The sequence below is a fragment of the Wolffia australiana genome, chromosome 4 (genome assembly GCF_029677425.1).
Source record: "Wolffia australiana isolate 7733 chromosome 4, ASM2967742v1".
In the NCBI taxonomy this organism is placed as follows: Eukaryota; Viridiplantae; Streptophyta; class Magnoliopsida; order Alismatales; family Araceae; genus Wolffia; species Wolffia australiana.
In genome coordinates, this window is record NC_135838.1 from 2,843,013 (window position 1) to 2,865,904 (window position 22,892).

The window sequence follows — 22,892 nt, forward strand, 5'->3', positions numbered from 1 at the left end:
GAGGAGGAGCTCCACGCCCTTGCTCTAAATGAGACATGGGATCTTGTTCCACTACCGCCGGGCAAGCATTTGGTGGGTAGTCGTTGGGTTTATGCTGTGAAGCACAATTCCGACGGCTCTATTGAGAGACACAAAGCACGTGTTGTGGCGCAAGGGTTCACACAGAAGCATGGCATTGATTATCAGGAAACGTTTGCTCCTGTCGCCAAGATGAATACTGTCCAGATTCTCTTGGCTCTTGCTGCAGATCGTAGCTGGCTTTTGCAGCAATGTGATGTTAAAAATGCTTTTCTGCATGGTGATTTGACTGAGGAGATCTACATGGCACTACCTCCTGGCTATACTTCCTTAGTGCCGTCGACTCCACAGTCAGTTGTCTGTCGCCTGAAGAAAGCTTTATATGGCTTGAAGCAATCTCCTCGTGCGTGGTTTGGCCGTTTCACAATGATACGGATGACATCTATTCTTACGAGTGATGATACGGCGACCATTACGGAGCTGGCTATGTATCTTTCGTCAGAATTTGCTATTCGCCATCTTGGCCCGTTGAGGTACTTTCTTGGTATAGAGGTGGCATATTCTTCGAGCGGGATCTTTATTTGTCAGAGAAAGTATACGGTGGACCTTCTCTGTGAGCTTGGAAAGGAGGACTCCAAGCCTGCTTCGACACCGATTGATGCGAACCATCGACTTGGTGCCGATGCGGATGAGGAGCTTGCTGAGCCTGGACCATATAGAAGACTTGTGGGCAAACTGATTTATCTCACCCACACTCGTCCGGACATTGCATATTCAGTGGGTGTTCTGAGTCAGTTTATGCAGACTCCTCGCAGGAGCCATTTTCATGCTGCTCATCGTCTCCTCCGTTTCCTGAAGGGCACCATTGGCCGTGGACTATTGTTTCGTCGCCATACCGGCCTGCGTCTCGAAGTCTACACCGACGCAGATTATGCTGGCTCTGTGGTTGATCGTCGGTCCACATCTGGATATTGCACCTTCGTGGGCCGCAATCCGATTACTTGGAGGAGCAAGAAGCAGAAAGTGGTCTCCCGATCAAGTGCTGAAGCGGAGTTTCGTGCCCTTGCGCATGGTCTGTGTGAAGCACTTTGGATTACCCAGCTTCTTCGTGAGCTACGGTGTCCAGTTATCTCCCCTGTCCAGCTGTTCTGCGACAACAAATCGGCGATTAGCATTGCTCATGACCCCGTTCAGCATGATCGTACAAAGCACATTGAGATTGATCGCCATTTCATCAAAGAGAAGCTTGAATCGGGAGATTTTTGCACGCCATATGTTCCGTCCGCTGAACAACTTGCAGATATCTTCACCAAAAGGCTTCATGCCCCTAGGTTTGAGGAGCTCTGTTCCAAGCTGGGTGTGGAAAACATCCATGCTCCAGCTTGAGGGGGAGTGTTGATATGATTATTACGTTTCTTTATTTTTCTCTCTCCTGTTAGCCCATTAAGGGCCCTATCTCTAGTCAGCCCATTAGGGCTTCCTATAAAACCCTGTAATCTCTTTCATTTATGGATTAAGAAGTAGTGTTTTCTTGTTCACAAATATGTACTACAAGTCTCTGGCCTCAAAGCTCAACTAATATCTCACAGAGATTTGTCAAAGTTTTAAACCTTATTTTGGCCCCTCGTTTGGACTGTTAACTGATTCAGCATTTCTCCAGAGATGCACCTTCCCCCCATTGGAAACATGCCTTTTTCTGCCCATCTCTCATAAGCCCTGCATGACATAACCTGCTTGATGTGGAGGATTGTAGCCATTTGCCTGGTGTGGAGGTGGGTGTCGGGAGGAGTTTGGCAGCCCGCCCAAGGGGGAGGGGGGTGTGGGTGGGTGATTGGGGAGGAGAGTGGCTGTCTGCTCAGCGTGGGGTGGGGTGGGTGATTGGGGAGGGTGGCTGTCTGCCCAGCTCTAAGGGCCCAAAGTAAGCGGCATTCTTGTGCAGAGGCAGGCGTGATAACTGTGCAGGGTGTGTTTGCATACTTGAACTCGGATGGGAAGCCGAGTTTGTCATGCCGACACCACACGCTCTATGGGTGGTACTGCCCATCCCTGATCTTTAAAGCCAATGTCCACATGGTGCTCGTGCTTGCCATTGCACATGCACGGCGGCTCAGGGCAGATCGCGCACACAGGCTGTAAGGGCTGCACACATTAGCCACCTGGACAGCGCGTGCGCGAGCCGTGCAGGCTATGCGCACAGGCCGCCAATGCCTACGTTCCATTCCAGGGGTACTCCTTGCGCAGGAGTGGGGCTGTATCCTGCTAGGAGATCATGGCATGACGGGTAGAGCGCTGAGATAGTTTCAGGTCACGGGGCGTGTTCCTGCGGGTAGTGCTGCGACGCGAAGGCGCCAAGGCTCGCGCCGTCGAGCATGGCGGCGCTGATGTGGACTAAAGCGGTAGAGGTGTCAGCTCGAGTGCTGGTGACGCGTGGAATGGGCACTGAGTATAGGGTGTTGCAGGTGGAAGTCAGGGCGTGTGGTATGACCGACCAGTGAATGCGCCGAGAGCTATAGCCCATGGGCGCGCAGTGCCTGACCCAGGATCACTCTTGTAGTGGTGGTGTCCGCAGGCGCATGCGTGGGACTGCAGGCCTCAAGGAGCTGGAGCGCCATTATTCAATGGTGTGAGCTGCGCCTCATCTTGTTATTTCTGTATTTGTCTTGTGCCCTTTTTGTAATGGCTGCAGCCTCTGCTGTAATTTGGCTTATTATAATAAAATCTCCTGATATTCTGATAAGGGCCTAGCCCTACCTCTCTCCTTAAAACCTCCAAGCAATCTTAAAGTGTTCCAAAGAGACTGCTGCTGCACAAGTGAAGGCTGCTCAATGTTCCTGCCCAAGTGTTAAGGCCAGCACGCATTCAATCCGAGCATTGTTCTTCGCTCTGGATTTGACAGTGTGACACGGGCGGAGAGGGGGTGGTAATCAGAGAGGAGATGGCCATCTGACCAGTGAGGAAGTGAGTGATAGGGGTGGAGGTGGCCATCCACCTAGGGCGGGTGTGGGTGATCGGGAAGGAGGGTGGCTTCTGCATTGGTTTGGGTGGGTAATTGGGAAGGAAGAAAAGAATCAAAATTCCTTTTACAACATTGAGACATTTCGTGAGCTACAATTTTATGTATCTAACCTTAATGCACCTAAGAAAGAAAATGTTGTTTCAAATCATATGATGACTACTGCCGTTGTTGAGTTTATCTTATGAATCTATCAATCTGTCTTAATGTTTTTCCAGGTTAAAGCTGATTACAGAAAAAGCTGCTTTTATCTTGCAGAAGAGTTAAAGGAAAGTTCTGATTTAGTTTTTATTTCCCCAAAGGCTGGGAAGACTCATGAACACAATGATATAGTTCCATATTTATTAGAGGGCCAAACCTCTGATGCAAGTAAGTTGGTTATTCATTCTACAGTATCCTAGATTTTGGCTCCTCCTGTATGTCTTTTAACTTGAATCAATTTTTGCTTTGTTATTTGTTCATTTCATTTTCCATTGTGTGAGAGTATATAGGAACATTTTCCCATGCTTTCTTTGTTCTGTCTCATCGTTGAGCTGAAACAAAGGAATCATGTTTCAGGTATGTGGCCTTTAAACATTTATGACGAAAAGGGTACCTGTTTGGATATTGACTTGGGCAGTGATAATGCTGAAGGCCACTGTGTTAGCCGTGAAAGCCTAGTAAATTTTTTTGGTTTACTCAACTCTATTCCTTTCAATGACTGGGGATCTCATTTGTCAGATTCTTTTAATCAGAAGAACAGTGACTTCAGGTTAGTTCATTCTCTACACATTTCTTCTTGAATAATACTTATGTTAGAGTCAAATTGTTTTCATTATTTTCTTTAATTTTTGAGGAGCTGGCTGCTGTTAGAGCCCTGATAAGGACCCATCACAGAAGATTCGGTCAACAAGGCTCAGTCAACAACTGAGCCTTTGGTGAGAAAATAACTGATTCTTGAAAATCATAGGGTTATAAATACCCAGTTGTTAGGACACTCGATACTCTCTTTGATGAATGATTATTTTGATTTCTTGGCACGAGTATCTATATCCAGCTGTCATGATGGCAAGAACTCCCAATTCGTAAGTTCTTGACGTTTAGTTCACCTATTGCTCTCTTTTCTTCTCTCACACCTCTTCCATCTCTCCAATTCTCGTCTTTCTCCCTCGTCCTACTTCTTGATTTTGTTAGATATCCTTGGGGATTGTAACAGCTTCTATATTTTCATTGAATGCAGTAGGAACTAAGGAACTACATGAATAATAAGTTTTATGGATTTTGGCTACCTTTTGTGTCAAGATTTTGATGATGATGGTTTCGGCAATGCTATTGAGCCATGTGGGTCTTGTCAGTCTATTGTACTCTTTCTCTTGCTTCATGTCTCTCCTGCACGTTCTTTTCAAGAATGCAATGCAGAGGACTCAAGGTATGGGTCCGCTGGTAAATGCATGTGTGGAGAAGCTCACGTGTCTGGAGACCTCTAAAAAAGTGCCTGCAGGGATTTCTTCAAGAAGTCACCAATGGAATGGTTAGTGAATGACCATGATGCAGGAACAGTAGGAGAGCCCCGCAGCTTGTATCCATAAGAGTGCCTCTCTGTGTTTTGGCAATACAATTGGTTAGGGAGGGTTTCAGTGTGTTCATGAGAGTGCCTATCTCTGTGTATTGAGGCCAGAAATCATAGATGAATTTAACAAGCACAGACTATAGGGTATACAAGAAATCATGAACTACTCCGTTGAGGCTGAAAATAATTTTATATTTTGGATAATAAGGGGACAGTCAAAACAACAAAGGCATTTGCATTATATTCATCTTGTATCCATAATCGAGCAAGGTAGTTCCACCGTACATCCTGGTTAAATCACTCATCTACAATGCCTGTCAGAATGACAGTTCAGCCTACAACCAGAGATCCAACACCCCGATCAAGAAAGAAGAAATTAAGTAGACTTTCCAATTAGGAATTCTTACAGAAGAAAGAGAGGGTGTATGTATAGCTGGAATGAACCATATACTCCAGGACAAAGGTGTTTGAAGAAACTCAGCATATTTATGTTGCAATAAGATGATGAGGACTAAGCTCAACTAATGATTGAAGAAAGCCTGATGCAGTTGAATGAATCCATGACACCTGAAAGTCTCCTCTTTACGATGCATGTTTTTACCAAAGCTGCTTCAATGTGAAGACATTGATCCTTTAATTGATGGGGATCTATCAAAAATCTTAAGATGAGGGTATTAATAGTTGGAGGAGCGACATAAAACTTCATCCATCAAAAGGTTATTCACTTCCTATGTGTTCGCCCCTACCTCAAATCATGCATAATACTGAGCAACGTATCTTATAGACGTACCTGAAATTACTCTGGTACTTCAAAACCTTTTATTTTGAGCAAAATTTTATTCCTTTTCCCACGGGGAATGTTGATATTATATTGTGAATTCTATGGCTGAGAATCGTGGATTAGTTCCATTCCAACTATAATCACTAAATGATCAAGGTTATAAAATAGAATACTGTTCATACTATCCGTGCTGACCCTGATCTAAACAATATGATGTTATCCTCCTATGGCAAGGAACAAGGTCATCAAGAATGGGGTTTCTGTATCAGAGAATTGGAGAACATCAATCATTATGACTCAACAGCAATCATTATTGTGGAGTTGTATGATCATTCTATCGATTCTTTCCTTGATCAGATCATAGCAGCTGATCCCAATGTGTTTGAGCAGCCCACAATCTTGTCCCGGCATAGGGATTACTATCAAGAAATCCATCTTATCCTTATTTTCAATCCTGTAACATCATCCCTATGTACAGCTATTTCCATCTTCATACAAATAAAGTGGAATTCCTCAGACATGAGTTACTAGATCTGAATATCATACAACCATCAAATAGTTGTTTCCAGTCCTGCCTTACAAGTTTTAACTTCTTTTTTTGCGTTTTCAACTATTTATGGATCTCAGGACTCCAAAGCTTACCATTCCCAATGGCTTCCCCATTTTTATAGTGGATGAACTGTTGGAAGAGTTGCATGGAATCTTCATGTCGGTAGTGTATGGGCATTTGTCACGCGGTCAAATCCCGAGCTAGGAACAATGCTCGAATCTGACGTGTGCTTGGAGCAGAACACTGAGCAGCCTTGCTTTTTTGAAGTGGAAGTCTTCGCAATAGCTTAAGATTGTATAGAAGGGGTTAGAAGAGAAGGTGGGGATGCAGCCCCATACAAGAATCGGGTCATTGCATTCATTTCGTAAAGAGGTTACATGGTGGTCATAGTCATTTCATGGGGAAACACGAGGGAAGATAATGAAGTAACGAGACGAGGCTCTATGCGCCTTGGTAGTGTCACTCCTGCGCCTTTAGGCCTGCCGCCAGTGGCGGAGCCAGGACTTTGCACCAGGGGGGGCTCACCCAAAGAATTCAAAAAGAGATAATGTATTTTCAGAATGAATAGTTACACTCTTCGCGATTTCATTGCGTTAAATCCACTGACGACACTATCAATGGGGATGTTGCGGGCAATTCCCTTTTCTATGTAGATCGTAAGAAGATCAACTAACCATGAATCACCCATCGATGTCCTCAGTCTGGTTTTCACAATCTTAAGAGCAGAGAAAGATCGCTCCGTTGTGGCGGTTGAGACGGGCAATGTAAGAATCAGTCGAATAAGGCGAGTGCAGAGAGGAAAATTGACTCTAAGTCCGCTCTTGATGACGATGGGAAGCAGATCAGCGATTGACTTAAGTTCGATTCCGAAATCCGGATGGGATATGAGAGTGGACTTAAAGGAGCGGAGTTCTGATTCCAAACCCAGGCGATCAACGTCCGAGAAATCTTCTGAGTACACTTTTGCAAGGCGAAGGATTTTCTGGCAGTCGAAACGATGGAAGTTGTCATTCGGTTGCAGACATGATGCTAAGTCCATTAACTCACCCACAGTCTCACTGAACCGACAATCAAGTTCGGAACGGAGTTGGTCAAGAACTGGAATGAAAACCTCCAGCCGATAATGATCTTTGTAGGATAGTTCGCGACTTTGAGGCGGTCTGCCACGCATGCGTCTTCCAGATGGTTGCCACTGTTCATCTAATGGCGGGACTACAATACCATGCAAAAAGGAGAATGCCACCAACCTATCAAGAATGCCTGGGAACCCCTCATCTCTGACAGACTGAATTTCCAACTTTGCAGACTTAATCATCGCACATGCATTCACTAAGTCTTGGTCTTTCTTTTGAAGCGATACTGAGAGCGTATTGGTAACGGTCAAAACTTCTGTCATCAGCATCAAACCAAACGTGAACTCAAATGATGAGATCTTCTCTAGCAGATGATCAGCCTCAACACGTTTTTCAGGTGCAACAGCATCTTCAGCAACCATTTCAAGAACATCGCAGATTGCAGAAAACAAATTAGCGATGGATTTCAATGCCGACAATCTGCAGTTCCATCTCGTGGAAGAAATCGAACCAAGACTTCTCATCTGATTTTGCCCCTTACCAATAACAACGTCCCCTAATTCAATGGCTTTTTGGATAAATTTGGCATGAGAGCTCTGAAGCGCATCGTTCCGTTTGCATGATGCACCGCAAATGTTGAAGATATGTTGGACTGAACAGAAGAACTGGGCGATAGAATGAACCTCAGTCGCCACGGCAACAATAACAAGGTTCAGCTGGTGAGTGAAACAGTGAACATAAAAGGCAAATGGAACATGAGATCGAAGAAGGGCTTGTAAACCATTGAATTCACCTCTCATGTTCGAGGCACCGTCGTAAGCTTGCCCGCGAAGACGTTTAATGTCCAAGCCAAAACAGTGAACGAATCCCAGAAGATGCTGAAATAACGTCTCAGATCTTGTATCTTCCACGTGAATGGCGCCTGCGAACCTCTCACGAATTTCTCCATGCTGATCGACGAAACGCAGAACGACGCTCATCCATTCCTTCCTGGCCTCACATCTGGCTTCATCAACAACCAAGCAGAAATATCCATCACCGAGCTCTTCCCTGATTGTTTGTCTTACAATATCTGCAGTAGCTTTTGTCATCTCCTTCTGGACATCAGGAGATGTATATTTTGCATTCTTAGGCAGGCATGTAATTGACTTTCGGAGATCTGAGTCATTGCGTACCAAGAAATCCAATGTTTCAAGAAAATTGCCTCTATTCAAAGATTCGTGGCTTTCTTGGTGACTACGGAAGGCCAAGCCTTGTAATGCCAGATGAAGAACAACCTTGGCAGTGGCGACAACTTGGGCAACTTGTGCTGATTTCTGGTCACCATCTAAGCGACTTAGAATGCAAAGCAATACTTTAGCCTTTCGTTTTTCCATAGTGGCAATCGCATCGGTGTGGTCGATAGAGTTGTGCTGAATGAGGCCTTTGTTTTTCTCCAAAGCTTTTTTCCATCGCTTAAAACCACCTGTGATGAATTGAGAGCTTGAGCGAGCTGTCTGTTTTGAAGGACGGAACAGATAGCACACAAAGCAGAACGCGCTGTCATTAGCAATGGAGTACTCTAACCACGCGAAGCGCTGAAACCAACTCGCAGAAAAAGACCTGCCTGTCTTCAAGTCGACCGGATACTTTGATAAGCGAGGCTGGAAGGGGCCGAGCTCTAGGTACTTGTCAATAAGAGTCTCTTCGCTGACAGATTGGCTGTGAATCAAATTCCTCATTCCAGGATCTCGTTCCAAGCCATCCTCGGTTGAAATTGGATTGTAGGCGATGGGAGAGATAGGAACAACAACTTCTGATTCCGCAGTGGGCAGCAATGTGGCACCGTCGGCTGGTGTTTCAGTAATTGGTGCCAAAGGATGCTCCGTTTTCTGTCTTTTGAAAAAGAAGCTAGTGATTGAGGACTGCAACCTGTTTTCTGATCTATGCCTTCTTTTTTCCATTGGGGAACATGTCCGCAGATGCTTTTTGTATAGTAAGGCGATGCCGCAAGTGCTGAAGTTCTCAAGATAAGAGTCGATCAAAGTGAGAGCATGCTGACAAACGTCAGGATGGCTGGAAGCAAAAGACGAGATTGTTGTGATCAAGTCCCAGATCATCCAACTCTTTCTTGAGATTAATCAGTGATTCCTCTTGAGATAGGCTGCAGGAATTCATGGCAACATAATAGAGCAAGAGCGAGGCAGCTATCAGGAATATAACAATTCAAATGAGATTCATAGTTCAAAATTGAACTTGCATAGAATAATCAAAATGAAATTGGATGACGATCTGACAAAAAACTGGAATATAATAATATTAATAATGCAGTGGATAATTTTGGATACCCAGATTGATGATTCTTTCATCAAAGCCATCCCTTATTTCAAAATCATTGAAAAAGTATTTTGCAACCAGTCAACCACGAGCTGCGAAACTGTTTCTCTTATAGATCTTTATGATTCTTTGATCAAAGAGAAGTTTGACAACATTTAAACGATAATCATTTCAGAAACATTTAAACGATAATCATGAAATAATGTAAACGAGAGGAGTGGTTTTACTTACAGAATCGGAGTCATCAAAGAGGAGTGATGCAAAACGAGCCGGCGCTCATTATTTAGGGCATCGCACAGCTTCAGCCAATCATTAGATCTCAAGTCCTCCAACAATGTCTGCGGAATTCAACAAGATTATGTATCAGCGACATCTATAATCACCGGATAGCGCGTAATTACGTTCAAGTAGATTTTTTTTTTTGAAACGAAAAAGGGGGTCACCAGTAAGACGGTGCCCCCATTGCCATAACTATGTAAATCATTACAAGGTATGGATGACTAGAGGCGAAACGCGGTTACATGCCGCGGCACCACACTGAAGCGAGAGCCCTGGCGTCTTGTATGACTGCCAGAGCTACTGGTAGTCGACTCCGAAAGATGACCTCATTTCGGTGAAGCCACAAGGTCCAAAGGATGGCAAAGAGTCTTTGCCACTCGGCTTCACTCTGGTATGGCCCGCCCCGGAGCGATGTCCAGAAGGACTCTACCGATCGGGTGGCCACACCCGGGATCTCTTCCGTAGTCCACACCTCCCGCGCCAGGGGGCAGCGGAAGAACAGATGGTCGCAGTCCTTGAGTTCCCCTCTGCACAGGGCGCACTCGGCTGATTCCCCCGGTCTCCATTTTCGCCGTACACTTCGCGTAGTGAGTCGACGCCTCAGCAGCAACCAGTCAAATATCTTCACAGTCAAGGGGATCTTCCGCTTCCAGATGAGGCGACACCCCCCGGGGAGGTCTGGGACAGCCGGGGAGTGAGATTTACAGAGCCGTGAGTATACCGTTCTCGCGGAGAAAACTGCTCCCCGCCATACGACCCGGTCGGCCCCGTCCTCGATGGGCGTAAGCTGCCCCAGTGAAAGCTTCAACTCCTGGAGGTCCCTTTGTCGTTGATCTGACAGGTGCCCTCAAAAAGTCGGCGACCATCCCTTGTGCCAGCACACCCGGACCGCGGCGCGCGGATCCTGTGCTAGCGCAAACAGGCGGGGGTATTTCTCCTTTAGCCTCCCTTGACCCGACCAATCGTCGAGCCAAAAGCGAAAAGTCCCCCTTCGCCGAGTTGGGGGGTGTAATGCTGCCAAGTCAGCTGGGAGACTTGTGATATTCCTTGCCAGAACGCCGACGGCTGCCGTTGGAGTCTGCCCAGGCTGTGCCTATCCAGGCAGGCTCCGTAGGAAATCTTCCTGCCCCGGATGAAGGCTGACTGATAGCAGCTGACGAGTCCATCAATCACTTCCCGCAAGCGATTAGCCAGCACCTTGGCCATGAGGAGATATATGGTGTTCGAGAGGGAGATGGGGCGGAAATCACCGATGTCTTCCGCTCCTTGCTTTTTAGGCAACAACACTAGGTGTGATCGGTTAAACTGGGCCATGTTGAGCTCCCCCCTCCATAGTTGTGCCATGGCCTGCAGCAGGTCCGGACCGATTGTGGGCCAAAATTGTTTGTAGAAGAAGACTGGGATGCCGTCGGGTCCTGGGGCCCCCTCAGCATTGAGGCCTCGTATAGCCGCCTTAACTTCCTCCTCCGTGAATGGGGTGGTCAGCCCCTGTTTTTGAGTCTCCGTCAACGTGGCTACTCCGCGGCCGGACCATCGCCAGACATGTCTAGGTCCCTTCCGGGAGACGGCGAAAAAGTGTCGTGCAAGAGCCTGGCCAATCTCTGCCGCCTCCGCGTGCACTGTGCCCCCCACACGCACTCTGGCGATCCGGTTCCTCCTTCGCCGCCCGTTGGCACACATGTGGAAAAATCGGGTGTTGTCCCCCTTCTTTGAGCCAGAGCTGTCTCGAGCGCTGCTGCCATTCCATTTCTCGTTTGTAATCCTCTTCCGTCACCGTGGATTTGTGCCGACGGCGTTCTTGCATCTCCTCCCCCGTGAGGGGTCTAGTATCTTCAACATCATCCCACTGTTTTATCTGTTCCAAGGCTGCATCTCTATAGCGGCTCCGGTCCGCTCTCCTCTGCTGTTGGGTCGATTTTAGGAACGAGTGGAGGCCACTTAGCTTGGACGGGAGGTCCCGGGCTCCGCCCGCGGAGTGCAGCCATGTCTCCCACCACCGCTGGACATCGTTCCGGAACCTGTTTTCTCGTAGCATTAATCTATCCAGCTTGAAATAAGTGGAATGTAGGCCATCCGGTCTTGGCCGCCACACTATTGGCGAGTGGTCAGACATTGGTCTTGGCAGCGCGACAACTTCAGCTGAGGGATGTGTCTCCATGAGTTCCGTCGAATAGAGGAATCTGTCCAGCCTCGAGAGGGATTGAGGATGGGCGGAGCTGCGCCACGTATACGTGCTATTCGACGGGCCCATTTCCTGAAGACCTTCGGTGGAGATGAAGTCCCAGAGCTGTTGTGACCCACAGTCATGCCCTCCCGCGCCAGTTGGTCGATCTCCCGCTTCTAGGGTGACATTGAAGTCCCCCCCCGCCAGTAGGGGGAGACCCCGGAATCGCCCCGCCACCGATTCCAGATCCTCCCATAATTCTGCGCGGTTGGATGGGGACGCCGGGCCGTACACCGAGATGACCACCCATTGCCTAGATGGCGCCCTATCCCCCTGTCAGCTTCTTCGAAGTGATCCTCAGACCATGCCACCAACACCCCTCCGGCTCTTCCCGTGGCCGGACGTGCCGCGAAGCCCTGGAGATGTCCCCGCCCCAAGACATTTCAAGTGCATGCATCACACGTTTCCAGCATGGTCTCCTGGAGGCAAATGACTGTAGCTTCCCATTCCCGGAGATATTGGCCGATTATCCGTCGCCTACGGGCATCTCGGAGCCCACGAACATTCCACGAGATGCACTTCATGGGGGAGCCGGTTGGACCTCTTCGTGCTGCGGCAGCAGTTGCACCCCTGCCGCCTTAGCGATCTTTCCCGCGTCTGGGGATATCACGGGTCGGACCATGGTCCCATTGAGCTCTTCCAGGTAGGTGTCGACCTCTTGCCGGGACATGATCGTGCTTGGCTTCTGATTGCTACCCTTGCGCTTGTAGTAGAGTTGTTGCGCCCCTAGCATTCGCTTCGCATGCCCCATATACACCGCTCGGCTGACCCTGTTGCCGTGGTCCCGATCTTCCCGATTGTGGCTGTGGCTTGTGGCGGTCAAGCCCGCTTGCTGAAGCGTCCCAGGGCTCTGGATGTTGTCCACCACCGGGGGTTGAGGCTGGCCTGAATCCCAGGGAACACGGGCGGAGATGGGGCCCGACGAAGGAGGCGTAGTCGACGTTAGTGTAGGAGCCGGCGTCGTGTCCCCCTCCATGGTGACTGTCCCCCGGGTGGCTATGGGGGACTCATGTTCCGTGTTGAGGGTGGGCGGGTCATCGGAGGGAGTCGCCGGACCCGTGGTGGAGGGTGGGAAGTGCATCGACCTTGCCGCGTCTGTGTTGGCCTGTGGCTTCCTCCGGGTAGACGGCGACTGCTCCGTCGCTAGTGGTGACGACTCCGTGTGGTCATGGGACGACACCGTCTTGCTTTGGGGTGTTGCTTTGGGGGGGCTCTTGTCCACCTCCAGCGACCAGTCCGCGGGTCTGTCTTCTTGGCCTGCTTGGCCGCTGGATCTCGGTTGCGTCGGCGGAGGGAGGGGAATCGCAACCTGGATCATGTAGGCGACCCCATCTCCTTCGCTGACGACCACCGGCGGGATGGCCGCCCCGGCGGGGACTGTAATCTCGACCGCCACACTATTCGGGTCCCCTGATTTGAGGCCGTTGGAGACGATCCAACGTAGGGCTCCAGTAGGCTGTGTTATCTTGGCTACTTGCACCCATGTCCGACGCCCGAATGGGATCCCCCGAAGTATAAGCGGCACAATATGTTGGCTGAGCTTGCTCGCCCCGTCCGCAGGATTTGGCCTGCGCCATATAATCCGGCCGCCTCCGTTGACTTCCTCTTCCCGTCCCCGCAGTGCTTGGAGGTTGGCCCTCGTCAGGTTGCGCATGAAGAAATCGCCCGAGGAAAGTCGATGCACTTCTGCACTCCCCGTTTCTGGCTATTTGGACTGAAGGTGTCGCAACACTTGTTCCACCTTTGGTCGACCGCTAGTCACCTCCCCAACTAGGCATAGAGCCGGCAGGTCTGGTGGGGGCCACGTCCAGGCGGGCTCCTGATGGTATGTCCGCGCCTGCGGACAGACTGCCTGTCGGTGCCCCAAGTGGAAGCACAGACGACAGACGACGGGCTCCCGGCACTCCCGAATAAAGTGTCCTCGTGAGAGGCATCGGAAGCACCGCCGCTCGCCCTCCCTGGTGGCTGCGCTGAGAGCAACTGACCGGCGGCGCCTTCGGCCAACAGGTTGACTACATAGGGAGACTCATAGACAACTGTTGACCAATAGGTTTTATCCGGACTGAGCCAGTTGGCTCAGTGGGTGGCAGTCTTAGTATTGTTGTTATTTAGTTCTTTGTATCTGCTCTTGATATGTAGAAAAAGTGGTCATCCCGTAGCACACGAAGTTTAGTAGACATGAAACCTAGTATAGTCCTTGAAAATGCCATATGTATGATGTAATTAGCAGTTGTGTGATTTATTAGTCTCAGAAAATAGCTCCCCACTAAGACTGCTCTAATACCACATTAAGCTTCAAGACATTTTATGTGCAGCATTTTGATTCCACGTTTGAATTGTACTTTAGTTTTTATTTTCTTTGAAATCAAAAGGACAAATCCTGAACGTATCCCATATTTTTGATAAAAAAATATCTGCATAAATATAGTGAAAATTCAAATATGAAGTACATAGTACAACTGTACAAATAAAACTTGTAATTGACTCATAAATGAACATACCAGTGAAACCCCATTTTAGACGTTTTTATGATTTAGCTCAGTTTATGTTGAGTCAGAAAGTTTGCCATGCAGCTTCTCAACCCTCGTAAGACTTTCTTTATTTCTGTTATCTGGGGAGCAACTGGTGGGACATCAAGAGGAAGGAGAATACTAGTTAGACATTTAATCTTTTTATAAATTGAAGTTCAGTAAAAAATAAAAGTTCAATCAGTCTGCCCTCTCGTGTTCACCAACTTGCGGTGTTTTAGTGAACGCATTCCTAAAGGACTTACGGTTCACATATGAATAGTTAAAATATCTTTGGAATTTCTATGCAACAAAGCCTGAGCAGTGGTGGATTAGCTAAAACAAATAGTTGGTTATAATCAGTTTTCATTACTCATTAGGGTAGTGTAGTCAATCATTAAGGTTTTGAGATAAAGCATCACTGAATCTAATTAGCAGCTCTAGCAGTATGATTTGATGTGAAAACTGATTCACGGAAAAATCACGGAAAAATTCACTCGGATCCTACCTCGAGCTTCTTCTCAAGATCGTCCAAAGGCTGTAGATCACCGGAAGCGACGTACTCCACCGATGCTTCCGCAGAGATGGCCGCCGGCGCCAGGTTCTCATCAATGGCAGAGACAGGGGTTAGGGGTGCTGCGGCTAGGCTCTGGCGGGGATCTGGCGGGGCCCTGGCGGAGATTCCGCAGGGCTTTGGCGGGGATTCAGCTGGGCTCTGGCGGGGATTCGGGCGGGCGCTCCTTTCCTCTCCCTCTCTTGCTTTCCCTCTCTCTTTCTTTCTCGAAAGAGAAACAGAGAAGCTCTCCCCCGACCTGAATAAATTTAATAGGGGGTGGCCCCCCCTACTAAATTTCTTCAGGAAATTTTCGCTAGGGGGGGCTGGGCCCCCCCAGCCCCCCCTTGTCTCCGCCACTGCCTGCCGCTCTGCGCGCCCGCCAGCCCTGCCGCTACACATGTTCCCCCAGGCAGGGCGTCGCACGTCCATGGGCATGGCACTTGGCCATCTGTCGACCCATCTCAGCCTTGACACTCTGCGCGCCACCAGCACCCGCGCTGACTCCTATCGCTCGCTAACCGCCAGAGTGCCACCGTGCTCAAAGCCTCAAGCTGGGCGCTGTGCGCCCAGCATTACTCGCAAGGGTGCCACGTGCCCGCATCGTCTCGGCGCTCACTGTGCGCCAATGCCTTAGACTCCAGGTAAAATGTCTCGCGCCCTGTGCCTGGCACAAGCAGCACACGCGGTGCGCGCATGGCCGCGGGTACGCCCGTACGACCTCGTGCACAACCGCGGTACTGCCGCCCAGCCAGAGAGTCCCGGGCATGCGTACGATGCTTGGCACGCACGTGCATGTGCTCTTGGCGGTCTGCGCGCCCAGCACGACCCCTGATCCGCGCACCTGAGCACCGCCGGGCACGCGCACCATTAGGGCGATGGCCTAAAAGATCAGAGTCATGTGTCACCACCCGTAGTACGTGTTGTAGTGTCGCACTTTAGGACTCAGTCTCCAAATCATGAGTCCAGCACACAGACATGTCCGCACAGTTAGTACTTAGGCCTCTGTGCAGGAATGCCGCATACTTTGGGGCTTTACAGCAGTCCACACTATATATTGAGGGTCCGAAAATTTTGTTTCTGGTGGGCTTGGACCCTGGATATGAAGATCTGAGGAAGCAGATACCTCACAGGGATCGGTACTAAATATCGATGAAGCTATTGATATTCTCATGTAGGAGGAGACCAAACTGAGACTTCTTACACCTGAAGACATTGGCATTTCTGCAGCCTTAATCTTCAAGAAGTCTGCTACTCATCCACCATCTGTCCAGGGCAAGCAGGAGGAGGAAATCAAATATGGATGCACGGGGATTCGAAAGATGCGTAGCACTGTACCTTTTGTGAACACAATATGCACGCCAATAATACCTGTTACTGACTCTATTGGTTTCCAAACAAGCAGGGGGAGTGGAAAAAGTTTGAGTAGCTCATTTGTGGGAGACATCGAGAGGAGAGGCCCTTATTGGACTGAAGGACCAGCATACTACTGATCTTGAGAAGCTTAAGGAGGAGCTGGTGCGGCTGAAGTAGAATATGGGGTCTAGTTCTCATGTCCAAGATGGTGAGTGCAGTATCCTACTTGGAACTTTAATCCCAGTGATGCTTTCTTCAGCAGTGTTTGCCGACATTCTCAGATCCCATTTTATTGCATACATAGTGATGTGTAGGGCCTAGTTCCTATGTCAACTCTCTCAGGGGCTGATTGGTTTATTGTATTTCTTGATGAATGAACTCGTCATACATCAGTGTATCTACTAAAAGCCAAGTCTGAGGTTGCTTATACATCAGTGTATCAAGGATTCTATACACAATTTGAAACTAGTGTGAAGTGCTCATTTCACTAAGCATACATCATCAAGGAACTTGAATTACTGGAGCCCCTTTGACAAATTGGCAAATCATATCCCCATGGTTCAGTTGAGAACTAACATTCTTCCCTTTAGGCTTGGTTGTGTTGCATACGTTCATGATTTGCCCTCATTGTCACAAAACTTGATCCTGAATCTATCAAATGTTTATTTGAGGGTTATTCATCCACTCGGAAGGGGTATAAGTGCTATAGCCCCATGTCAAGAAGATTTTTTTTTACTTCTTCCAGTTTCACATTTTATGAAACTCGGACACATCATGGCCAAGGCTGGTTCCAGATCTAAGTCAGAAGGGTCATTGGTCCTTTGTGCTGTCACACACAACTATCCCTCAGGGATTGATGGATGAGGGAAGGCTAAGATCATCTGCCTGGTAAGGTCCTTCCCAGGACTGATCAGTCCGAAAGGGCAAGACGAAGCGCCTCAATCCCACACGGATAGTTCAAATGATCGTGGGACTAGCCACTATCAGGCCTATAAATAAGAGGGAGGACAGCTCAGGCAGCATTTTTGAACGTCCATGAAACAGTTACTCATCATCGACTGGAGCTGAGAGAAAACCCTATCGTCCTGAAGGGTTTCACTGATCTGGTCTCCTATTATTTTTCTCTACCCCTTGCCTGAACTTATCTCATTTCAGATTCTTCACCATCCTATTGTCATACTGCTATCTAGTTCTTGCTTTCTTTCCCTGAATTGGAACTGAGTGGGATTCATTCTTCTGTTGAATTCTGGATCTTTTTTTCCGAATATAGACTCAATCAAGCCAGCTTATTCAGAGTCGTTACACTGCCACTAATCTCATTTTTTCCAGTGACTCAGATTGTCAAGCTGCTACAGACAGTGCAGTTATGGCAACAACTTAAACAGCCCTGTGTGGATGGAGAGGTGAATCATGTGGAGCTTCAGTCAGCTGAAGGCTATTTCTACTGACTCACTGTCTACCAAATGGCACAGAAGTTACACCAACATACCATATACCCAATTTCTATTTTTGTAACATTTGGAGGACTGGGTAAAACCTACCTGACGTTCCCCCCAGTGTGGGATCTTTGGAATACAAGGTCTGGTACTGGGGCCTTGAGCAGGAGTAACTGGAACTCTGATATGGGTGAAGAATTGGTTGCCCTGCAGAATAAAGAGACCTATGAGTTCGGCGCATTGCTGTCAGGGTATAAACCTGTGGTTTGTAAGTGGCATATTTCAAGGGGACCCCAGGACGAGGCATACACTTCAGGAAACGGAGCGAAAATACTGTTCAAATCTTCGCTATCGCTGACTATGCCAGATCAATGATATATGGAAGATCCACCTCAGTCTCTGTATATTGCAGTTTGGTTAGGTGGAAGAGCAAGAAGCAACAGGTGATTCCCAGATCCAATGCTGAGTTTGAATTCGGGTCTCTTGCATAAGGGATGTGTGTGAGGATCTGGATAATAGGATTTCTCAAGGACCTGAAGTTTTTCCTGATGTACCGATTCAACCACACTGTGAAAATAAATGTTCCATAGAGATTGTGAATTCTGTGAGAGATGATTGGACCAAGCATGTTAAGATTGACCATCATTTGATAAGGGAGAAAGTAGATGCTAGAATTATTAGCCACAAATTGTGAATTCTCACTAGGTAACATATATATTCAAAAAGGGACTTCCAGCCACATCCACAAATTTTCCTGCATGCGCAGGATGGATGGCATCCACACCCAGCTTGAGGGGGGTGTTAAACCCATACTTGTTTTTCCGAGTTCTCTCTTCCCTCGTGTATTTTTATTTTGTTTAGCAGGTATTGGGCCATAAATAGACTGGACCTGTACCAAGCCTCCCATGAATTTTCTTCCTCTGACTTATGAAGCTTTGACAAGTACCCCCCCCTTAGATAAGTGGTATTTAAGCCACGTTTGTTGTGCAGTGAAATTTGAATTGTTTTATCAAACCCTAACCACTTGGAAACCTCTGGGTGGTGGCTGGAACACCAACTCCTGACATTGACCAGATACTGGAAGAATCTAAGGGAAGTACTCTTGTAGCATTGTTGATTCTCTTTGATTTTCTTAATTTAGGTACACATTAAAGCGTAAGTTTGATCGGGGTTCATATGGTGAAGTATGGTTGGCATACCACTGGAATTGTTCTGAAGAAACTCTTGGAGCTAATTTACATCCAAATATATATAACGCAAGTTCACCTTTGCATTCACATGTGGACAAGTCAGGTGCTGATCCGGAATCCTCTGAAAAGTCCAATTATGATTACTTCATTCTCAAGCGCATAATGGTAAGACACATATAGGTTTGGTGAGTGTGATCTCTATATTTTTCGTTTTATAATATTATTCAAAGTATCCTTTCTTTTGTGATTTCAATGGTACCCATCGTTAGTTTATGTTCCTCTTGGGGCTGTGATTAGTGTGCTCTATTTTAGATTTTTTGCTTTTGTTGAATGGCAGTCCATGAGCATTTCCTTTGAGTGTTCAAATTTCTCTTCTGCTGAGACCTGGTTGATATTTCTCTGTCAAGCTCTTCAATAAGATTACACCTCAAAAGAAAAATATTGGCTGCATTTCGAAGGCATATCGATGCATAAAAATGAGTATGAGAAAATATTCCAAATTCACATCTCATTAATAATAGTGATAAATACATCAAGGGCGATAAAGATCATATAATAGAGGGTTGAATAAATTAAGATAATGGTCATGTTGGAAATAGATTTATATATATTCTAAGATTCTTAGCATAAAGGCTCATATTTTTATCTCATCTGGAGGGTCACCTACTTTGTGTGATCTACCCTATCTTTCTTTCAGAAAAATTTAACTGGTGAGCCATCTTTTATTATACTTTCCTTTATTCGAAATTTTCTTATATGGCATGTAATCAGCTCTTTAGGAAACCCTGTGGTATGTAACCTATCCCATGTCCCCGACATGTTATTTTTTTCTTGGTCTTTTTCTGTTTTTTCTCCTTTTCACCTGTCGGCTAGGATTTGGGTGAGGAGAATTCATCAGATTATTTTATAAATTATAAGATTTTTATCATAAAGTATCATTAAAAACATAAAGGGTCATTAAAAATACATTCATGTTAACAGAATAATCAATATTATAAATTTATTCCAATTTTTGTTTCAATAAAATTGTCAAAATCATACAACGATATGATTCATTGAATTTTTTGTTCACAATGCCAACGGGAAAACGTTTTGGTCTATGAATGTTTAGTTTCTAAGAAGTCCAAAGGATTCATATCTTAAATCCATTAAGAGAAGTTTGAGGTGTTTCCAGGGTATGTTGGACTCATTGATTTGGTATCCAATAGATGAATAATCAAATTTTGAAAAACGTGATTCTGACTTTCTTAGCTGCATGGTTTATGGATAAAAGCGATGGTGGCTTTTGTGCATCCGTATCAGGATACATTATCCATAATAAGGAAATTCGTTTTTCTTATCTCTATTCAAAGCTGAATGTTTTTCTTGGGTAGGTTTACCAAGACTCTCTGGATCAAGATACTAGAAGAATAGCTAGCTAATCTTAAAAAATGTAACTTTTGTGAAACCCAGGAGAGAAGTTTTAGTATGTGCTCACCGTACGGACCAAATAATATATTAAACTCATTGTTTACTTTTCGGTCATGTCTTTATTTAATAGCACATTGAATTTTCTTTGTGTTTGAGTGCAGAATTGCTTCCCCGAGATTTCTTTGATGTCAGAAAAATTAAAGGCTACCAAAACAGTTCTAGCCATGTGGTTTTTCTGTTTACATTTCTTTTCAGGAGAGTTAGCTTTAAATATTTTCGTTGGTTTTTAGTACGGAATCTTTTGCCCTATCATTGAAAAAAGATATCCTCAATAGATGCAGCACAAATACCTATCATCTAGGGCGTATTTTCTATCTCACTTGAACTGTTTGCATATTCAATGCATGTAATGATCTTAAAAGTTTAATCCTGTTTTTTGAAATATTTGATCTCTCTTGATATGTAAACATCAAGGATAGGATCAAAATATGTAAAATGAGTTGTGGATATGAGAGTTGTAATTTTTTCCTAAAGAAATCATTTACAATTTTAAGAGGACGGCTTCCTGGGCTCCCAAAAAAAAAGGCTGACCCACATCTTTGAATAGAGTTCTCCTCTATTCCACTGGTAGTTTACTGATTCTGTTGAATCTTGGGATTCAGTTCCATTATTATTTAATGCTTATTTGTGGATCATTCTTTTCTAGGTTTTCTTGGTCAAATTTAAATTTGAGCTTAATTCTTTCTCTAGGTTGAGAGAGGTAACGCTGCATATTTAAGTGGACTCAGGGAGAAATATTACGGAGAAATTTTTGCTAATGCCTCCAAGTTAATGAAACAATCGGAAGAGTCGGCTTCAGGAACAGCCTCTTACACTGTTCGTCAAAGTGTAGTAGGGCCTTATATTTATGGAACTGAAAGCATGATTTATGAAGAAGGATTGAATCATATTGCGAGGTTTGTAGAATCTTTTATTTCCGAGTCAAAGGAAACATGGCTTGTTTTTCGGCATGAAGGTATATCCCTGTCAAAGTTGCTATATACAGTGGATGAGAGGGAAGTACTTCAGAGTGATGATGGAGACAGAATGTCTTCAAATGTTCAAGTTTTGCATCCATCAGCTTGGTGGAACTGGTTGCGAACTACAGAAGCAGGGAAAGGAGAAATAAGAAATATTATGAGACAACTGGTATGTTTTCAGTGCAACTTCTTCGAAATAAATTATCAACTCTACAGAAATTATGATTTAACATCCATAAAGGCTTACATGACTGAGGACTTTGATTTGTTTAAGGACTGACAAATCTTTTCATAATATCAAGACTGAAAAAGGATCCTAAACTTTTGTCGTCTATATTTTTCTGCCAAGGGTTGTATTCAAGTGTTTTGTATTTCTTTGTTTTGTTCCTGTACCCTGTACTTTGTATAATATTGTAATTGTCCTTATGAGGATCATGCGTAAGGGTCCTTTTAGTAAGCATAGTAAGGACCACTCAATATCATTGCCTACACTGTAATGTTACATAGTTTTGTAGGGACCTTTATGGTGAATGAGAAAGGTAGTCTGATAGGATCCCGACCAGGATCGTATCGAGACGAGGTTAACCCTGGCGGAGTGGACGATGCCGAGGGAACGCGAGCGGCAGAGAGAGGCGGAGTGGACATCGCCGGAGGAACGGGGCACGGCGGAGTGGACGTCGTCGAGAGAGAGGGAGAGTCTACTGGAAGGAAATAGCACTAACAATGTATGGCCTGCCCTCTAACGAGGAGGGCTACATATTTAAAGGGAAACGCCAAGGAAATGCAGAAAGACGATAATGCCCCTAGTGGGCTTAGCGGATGGTAACGGGCACCAACAGAACCAGTGCCAGGATCACCTGCTGCTAGTAGTATTGCTATAATATATTTAATATCATGACCAGACACATTTTGGAACAACTAGGAGAATGAAATCTTCAAACAGGTCCTTACTAATATAAGTTGTCCAGATAGATACAATTCTTTGGTTTTATGCAAGATTACTTTTTAGACTATCCTTATGTTCACCCGATGCATGCGGCCCACGTGTCCAATCTCTTACATTGCTTCTCTCTTCCATCCTGTCATCTAATGACTTGAGGAAAACTCCAATAGTCATTTTATTAGAGTCTCATTTATAGGGCTTGCTATCAATTTACACCAAAATCATCCAACTTCTACTTCTTTCTGTGGGTGCCACACTTGAAGTACTCATCTACCTGTCTGCTAGGAACCTGATTCTGTTAGGGGCACCACTTGTCTTTGTGAGACAAGATTCTACGCAAGTCGCTCCATCTGCTGGTTGTTTTGCCTGCAGGCTTGTTATGCTGCCTTCTGTTGATCGCCGATCTCACTTGCTACACGCTGATGGCGAGCTCGGAGTTTAGGGTTATGGTGAAGAGAAAGATTGAACGAGAAAAACACTTACTTTCTTGTCTTAGGTCTTCCCATACTTATGGGATTACAAGTGGGCCCACGTTATTGGGCCTATTGAGTTACAACTAATTAGAAGGGAAAATAGGGAAGAACAAACAGAAATAAAAGAAACAAGACACGTCCGACTAACACCTTCATCTTCATGTTTCATCTGCATGCAATCTTCATTTGTGCATAGTCTCCT

At 46.1% G+C, this 22,892-nt stretch overlaps 2 protein-coding genes across 5 annotated transcripts in view; one reads left to right on the plus strand and one right to left on the minus strand.

The window, feature by feature from the left end:
* LOC144702789 (putative inactive protein kinase At3g63330) overlaps positions 1 to 22,892 on the plus strand; it is an 81,595-nt gene that overhangs the window by 26,799 nt on the left and 31,904 nt on the right. For all 4 annotated transcript variants that reach the window (XM_078574841.1, XM_078574842.1, XM_078574845.1 and 1 more), the window contains 4 exons: positions 3,250 to 3,400; positions 3,590 to 3,782; positions 18,797 to 19,010; positions 21,006 to 21,443. In XM_078574841.1, coding sequence (XP_078430967.1) covers positions 3,250 to 3,400; positions 3,590 to 3,782; positions 18,797 to 19,010; positions 21,006 to 21,443 — 996 coding nt within the window. The remainder of the gene's footprint in view (positions 1 to 3,249; positions 3,401 to 3,589; positions 3,783 to 18,796; positions 19,011 to 21,005; positions 21,444 to 22,892) is intronic.
* On the minus strand, positions 6,480 to 8,910 carry LOC144702597 (uncharacterized). The gene has a single exon (XM_078574627.1). It carries the CDS (start codon positions 8,703 to 8,705, stop codon positions 6,480 to 6,482), a length of 2,226 nt encoding a protein of 741 aa, XP_078430753.1. The 5' UTR covers positions 8,706 to 8,910.

Coding starts and splice junctions, on each gene's coding strand:
- LOC144702597 (XM_078574627.1), bottom strand. CDS start 8,705: ATGAGGAATTTGATTCACAGCCAATCTGTCAGCGAAGAGACTCTTATT.